At 42.4% G+C, this 6,941-nt stretch overlaps 1 protein-coding gene across 1 annotated transcript in view; it reads left to right on the forward strand.

The window, feature by feature from the left end:
* LOC108571478 (teneurin-a) overlaps positions 1-6,941 on the forward strand; it is a 48,027-nt gene that overhangs the window by 37,821 nt on the left and 3,265 nt on the right. Inside the window, exons 10-15 of the mRNA XM_017933534.1 lie at positions 657-776; positions 2,473-2,657; positions 3,051-3,202; positions 3,671-4,341; positions 4,636-4,871; positions 4,955-6,937. Of these exons, the coding sequence (XP_017789023.1) occupies positions 657-776; positions 2,473-2,657; positions 3,051-3,202; positions 3,671-4,341; positions 4,636-4,871; positions 4,955-6,937 (3,347 nt within the window). The remainder of the gene's footprint in view (positions 1-656; positions 777-2,472; positions 2,658-3,050; positions 3,203-3,670; positions 4,342-4,635; positions 4,872-4,954; positions 6,938-6,941) is intronic.

Here is a 6,941-nt window from a genome sequence, read left to right on the forward strand (position 1 = left end):
ATACAACTCTACCCACAAACAAGCCATAAAAAAAGTAAACAATACCTCTAAAGAATGCAAAACAGATACCATGCAAATTGCAAGAAAGTGAATGTGACTGAAAGATATACATGTTCCCGCGTCGTTGCCAATACGATACGCGACACACCAGATCCACCTGCACACACTCGATCGAGGAATCGACTCGCGCGCCATCTGCCCGCGCTGCGTACACGCATTGTTCCGTTTGTAAAATCAATTTATATCGCTTCTGGATTCGACCAGAGGCATTAGCCTCTCTTGTGCGAGCTAACGCAGGCCGGTGAATGCTGGTTCGAATGGAGTTGCGGATTGTATTGGCAGCGAAGTGAGAATATTGGATCGCATTGAACCGTTGACCGCGGAAGCTGATTTGACAGACAGAATCGATTGTTCGCGCCCTCTTGGCGTTCTGTACCTTGGGATGCACGCATTGCACGATCGAAATTTCAACGAAGGGAACTTTTTTTCTATATTAAATCGATTTTGATCTTTCTTCGAAAATTTGTAATCTTCTTGTGTTTTCTTTTTTTTTTTTTTTTTTTTTTTTTTTTTTTTGAGATCAGCATTCTGCGCTTAGCGGATCAACGATACGATCCGACTTGGAGAGATCTCGATATATCTTTGATTTGTAACAGTCGAGTTGCTGTGATGCGAGGCCAAGTTGTAACCGAGCAAGGAATTGGAATAGTAGGCATCAGAGTGTCCGTGGACAGAGATCCCCGTTTTGGATTCACGCTAACAAGAGCTGATGGATGGTGAGTATAACTTTGCTTTTATTTTATATCACTTAGAGTATGAGATTTAAAGTATAAAGACAGAATTTATTTAATTATCGAAGGTATAACAGAGAAATGATTTACGGTTATCCTAGTTCATATTGCGTATTCGCAATCAAGCATCTATGTCGATAATACTTTTCATAATCGATCAATTTACCAGCATCGAAAATAACAAAATCACACATGTACCATATATACACAATTGTGTACTTCAAATTAAATCCCATTCTCATATTACGTTTCACCATTTCCAATTCAAATGTCACTTCATTTCCCGCTAGTCAGTCAGACATAACCTCAAACTGATCGCTAACTCAAAAAAAGCACACGAACAGGTGTCGTTCGCGTTCCATTACACAACACTACCAATACACCGGGGCAAACGTATGCATGACATTAGTATTTGCGCCTGATGGGCGTGTACGCCAGCTTGGACGTCCTTCGTAATAGGATCAAGACTGCATTGTAATGAAGGGTATGAGAGGGTGGGATCATGTGGGTATGGGGAGATGGTGAAACACCTATATCAAACAGGTATATAGTAATCCTGGCGAGGATAATCCTGAAACACGGAGCTGGAGGAGTTGGCCCGTAAACCGCATCAAAGCCCGAGCTAATGATGTCGAAAGCTTCCTAATTACTCCGTGCAAACCTGTGTGATTAGTCTGACCTACGTCTACCCCCCACCGCCGTCACACCCTGTCGGATCACTGGTGAAATTTTACTGTAATATAGTGAACTGTGCGAACACGGTAGAGAGAGATTGTACGTCTGTGAATCTCATCGAAACGACAACGTTTCTATCTGTCTCTGTTTCCAGTCTCACTCTGATTTGTAGTTTCGCGTAATTCTAAACGTAGTAAGTTGGAAGCAGAGCCAGCCAGCCCCCTCCCCACCTTTCATCCCTCCTGTTATATTCACGAGTTAATGAATACGAGACCGTGATAGATTGGCAGTTATTGCGGCCAGACTCTCTGATAAATGCGCTTTCGACGCTGCTTGATTGCGAGTACCGCTTACGTTGAATCCTTTGCGTGATTCGTGCGACCATACGACAACACACAGAGAGGGACTTTCGAAATTGGATTTCGAACGCGTCGCATCCGGGCAAAAGTTGCAGCCGGGCTAAATCGGTACGATCCGGTTTAGTTTGGTTTGCTGCCTGCAGATGTCACTGCATGACGAGAAAGCGGGAACGTGGGGACGCGTAATGTTGAATAGAGGTACTACTGGTCCAGAGAATAACTTGAACGATATTTCCCGTAGTTTGAAAAGTGAATTTTTGTTTGTGGAACGTCACGGTTCTTTGACGTTGTATTAATAAAACATATTTTGATATTATTATTCATTATAAATTCTTATTCTTATGATAATATAGAACATGAAAAGGGATAAAGCTACAAATCTAAATTTTTAAGAAACGATCATAATAGCATTAGGGTCTTCCATCAATAAAATTAGATTAAAGTACATGAAATTACAAAATATTATTGTTATTATTGTTGTTATACATGAATTTATGAACTAAACATTAAAACTAGCCCCGAAATCGTGTATTGAGAGACGGATAATAGGATGAAGCGACACGTATCCTTTATCGATCGACCATACAGCCCGATGTAATACCGGTAGCTAAGGTATAATTTGAAATGCATTTACGTGCTTCGATCAGGTTCGATGTGCTGGTCAACGGCGGCGGTGCGGTGACGCTTCAGTTCCAACGTAGCCCCTTCAAACCCCTCACAAGGACGGTGTTCGTGCCATGGAATCAAATAGTGGTTCTGCCACCTGTGGTGATGACCCTTAACGAGGAAGGGGAGTCCCATAAATCGAACCAACCCCCTAGTCCAGCTGTCGGTAAGTATTAATCTCTGTATCATTTACTTTTTTTTTTCGTTTTTCTGCGACTTTTTTCACGTTATATCGTGCCACGGTATCAGTTCGTGTTTTGAAATAAACGTGGTTGATTCAAAGAGAATTTTCATGTTCGAGAAATTGAATGATTGTTCATTGTAATAGTTCCTTTTTTTTTATTATTTCTATTATTCTTTGTTTTCTTTCGTTGGATGGTTTTTTATGTTAAAAAATATATATGTCACCAATTGTCCACTGCTTCATCGTGTATCTCCTTCGACGTGTAAAGAGGAAACCATCCGGGATCCGTCGCTGATCGTGTGTGCTGTCTTTGTTCCGTCCTTAAGTGTTTTATGTTTTTAATTTCCTTACCATTTATGGCGTACAATATAATAGGCTTCCCAGGGATATCGATGGGACTATTTAGCGAGCACGGACCATGCCTGGAGCACGACCACGAACTACTAAGGCCCATCATTGTTAGCACCTGGATGCCTGAGAAAGTAGGAGGTCTTCCTGGCAAAAGCATGGTGTTTGGTGAAAGTCAGGTAAAAGATATATTCCCAAAAAAACATGATGTGCATCAACAGTATAGTGGAGACTACAAGTATTGGCCATTCAAGGTCATTGAAGACTAAATATTTGACAAAAGAAGGGAATTCTTTAGCACTATAACTCAGTAGCATTTATAGTAGAGATGTCAATCTATACCTTATTCTCAATTTTAAAAAAATATTAAAATATAAAAAATATAAAATTCAGCTGTATGTAAGTAACATAGTACTCCAAATTCTAAAAGTATTGTCAGAGAAGCTTTTTTTTTGAACAGCTAGTACTTGTAGTACTACTTTAACAGCATTATGCACCATTTAATCCCAAAGTCAAGAGACACCTCACACCCAAACCCTCCACCCCCCTGATCTGAAATTCAAATATCCAATCTGAACCAAAGTCTCTGACAAAAACAACCTTTCCATTTCACAAGTTAGAACCCTACTGACCCCATCTTTTTGCAGATTGTTCAAGAGAGCATCGCCATCCCCGGCTCCGACCTCCACTTGATGTATCAAAGTAGCCAGGCTGCTGGTTACCTTTCAACAGTGAGGATGCAACTGACTGGACCATTCATACCAAAGTCGTTGACGCATGTGCACGTACACGTGGAGATAGAGGGCTCACTTCACACCAAAACTTATGAAGCAGATCCAAATTTGACCCACACGTTTGCCTGGAACAAGAGGAACGTTTACAAGCAAAAGGTGTATGGTGTCGCCCAGGCGAGAATCTCCATTGGTTACCAGCACTCCACTTGTCCAGCTGTGGTTTGGGAAACGCAGACGGCTACTCTGCAGGGTTTCGACGTGGACATCTCAGACATTGGGGGTTGGGGACTGGATATTCATCATCACTATAACTTCCACGAGGGCATATTGCAGAAAGGAGACGGTACCACGCTGCACTTCAAGCAGTATCCCCGTACAGTTAAGGTGGTGATGGGTACTGGACTGCAGAGAAACTTAGACTGTCAAGACTGTAATAGTATCCAAGCGCTGGTGGCCAAGGATGCTAGGTTGTTGACTCCAGTTGCGCTTACTAGTGGACCAGATGGAAGCATTTATGTAGGTGACTTCAATCTGGTTCGGAGGATCACACCTGAGGGCAGTGTGTACACCGTTTTGACGTTGAGGTGAGCTTTAGGAGTTTGACGGTTTAAATGATTTAGTTGGAAGTAGGCAATACTAGTCCAGCAAAAATCAGTTGGCTAGTGAAGATCGTTTCCTCCACAATAAAGCTTATGACTCCGGTATCGCCATTGGCAGGGCGCCACTTTCGCTACATTCTACATATTAATGTGTGTTAATTAAAAGCATAGTGATGAGAGCCAATAACTATGAGGGACTGATTTAAAATTTTTTAGGATGGGAAAATCATCATTTTTAAGGCTGTCAGCTTGAAAAATTCTTTAAATTTGTCTTTTCAGTGCAACCCAAGTGGCTTACCAATACTACCTATGCGTCTCCCCGGCCGACGGTCACCTGTACATTAGTGACCCTGAGAAACATCAAATATTAAAGGCACTGTCTCTAAAGAACGTCCAGCATCCTAGTATCAACATCGAGCCCGTGGTTGGAAGCGGAGAGCGATGCATTCCTGGCGATGAAAGTCATTGTGGAGATGAAGGACCAGCCATTCGAGCTAAATTGGCTCATCCAAAAGGTAAATACCAACAGTCAATCAATAATGATTGAAACAATTAATAATCATTTAATAAATTAATAAATTGCATTTTATGTCAACAGGAATCGCTATTGCCGCTGACAAGACCATGTACATAGCCGATGGTAGAAACATCCGTGCAGTAGATCCCCATGGCATCATCCACACCTTAGTAGGACACCATGGACACCATAATCACTGGTCTCCAGCACCATGTGTAGGTGCTATACCAGCTCACCAAGCCCAATTACAATGGCCAACTGGCTTGGCCTTGAGTCCTCTAGATGGATCTCTACATTTCATTGATGATAGACTGGTTCTAAAGCTCACCAGTGATTTAAAAGTACGTGTGGTAGCTGGTACACCACTCCACTGTACTAGCAATACTAGCAACAATGGCAACAATAACGACGGTGATTTGAAGAAGTCGAATTCAACAACGACCACCAATCCTAAGAAGTCTGATGAAGTCCTTGGCTCTGTACTAGCTGTTAGTTTCAGTCCAACTGGTGAATTATACATAGCAGAAAGTGACTCACACAGAGTGAACTCCATCAAAATTGTAGATAGCTCTGGGAAAATGTCCCATTTTGCTGGACAGCAACAGGAAAGGTTACGTGGTCAATGTGAATGCAATAACACAACACCAAGTACTAAAGATCTGGACAGTTGTTCGTGTACGGATGACACCAGCAGCACAGAGACTCTATTGTCATCGAATGCCAAATTCACCGCCATATCTGCTCTAGCAGTGTCACCAGATGGCGTTCTTCATGTGGCTGACCAAGGTAGTCTGCACATCTTGGCTTTGCAACCATATCTTCCAAATCTCGATGAAAGTGGAGAGTTCCATATTCCATTCCCACCCTCGAACGAAGTATACGTGTTTAATCGTTATGGTCAACACATCTTTACTAAGGACTTGACTTCTGGCAAAACACGCTACTCGTTTCAGTACAGTAAAAATACGAGTTTTGGAAAGTTGTTCACGGTAACGGACAGCGCTGGAAATAAAATTCAGTTCTTGAGAGATTATAGCAGTGTGGTTAGTTCTATAGAGAATACACAGGATCACAAGTCTGAGCTGAAAATCTCGGCAGTAGGGTTCTTGGAGAAGCTATCTGAACGGGGTAGAGCTGAGATCGCACTTGCCTATGATGGATCGACTGGATTACTTACGAGTAGATCAGGAGGTGGTGAAACGTACATCTATAACTACGATAGTTTGGGTCGAGTTACTGATGTCATCCTACCTACTGGTGAAAAGTTGAAGCTCTTTTCGGATCTATCTGATGATGAAGGTCTATCTGTCAAGGTTTCTGCTCCGCTTCAAGCTCTCTCGAAGGGAGATAAGCAAAGGGCCGTCGAATTCAAAATGAAGAACGAAAGATCGAAGATGCTGACAATTACTGATGGCACCAAGATAAAGAAAGCGATTGCCTTCACCAACAGCAGCCTAGAGGTCCTTTTACCTGGCGGTGGAAGAGTATTAAGTGCAGCCACCACGAAACATCCTCTTTTAGAAGCTGAATTACCAGTAGAAGCTGAAATGTTGCCAATGTGGAGCTACCAACTGATGTCCCTAGGCGAACTAACCAACACCATGACCACAACTTATAATCTGGTCGGTGACGTCAGCCACTTCCAGCAAACTTTAAACAGGGAAATCTGGGTGAACGATACTCGTGTGATAGGTGTAGAGTTCGAGCAAGCCTTCAGGCGTGAAACATTCTATGACAAAGCCAGAAATCCACTCTTGACAGTCACCTTTGATCCTGCTGGCCTACCTTTGACCTGGCAACCACATGAACAAGGCTACAATCTCAGCATCACGTATGACAGATTCAATCGCATAGAAAGCTGGAAATGGGGCCCATCTGATGAATCTTACGGCTATGATCACCAGGGACAACTGGCTGAAGTGACTAATAGTCAAGATGGCACCAAACATTACACCTATAATGATTTCAATATGTTGTCCAATATCACTCTGGCCAGCGATAGACATTTCTCCTTACAATATGATGACGATGGTGGACTACGTCATATTATCCTTCCGTCAGGAACAAA

This window comes from Habropoda laboriosa, unplaced genomic scaffold (assembly GCF_001263275.1).
Source record: "Habropoda laboriosa isolate 0110345459 unplaced genomic scaffold, ASM126327v1 scaffold40, whole genome shotgun sequence".
Classification (NCBI taxonomy): domain Eukaryota; kingdom Metazoa; phylum Arthropoda; class Insecta; order Hymenoptera; family Apidae; genus Habropoda; species Habropoda laboriosa.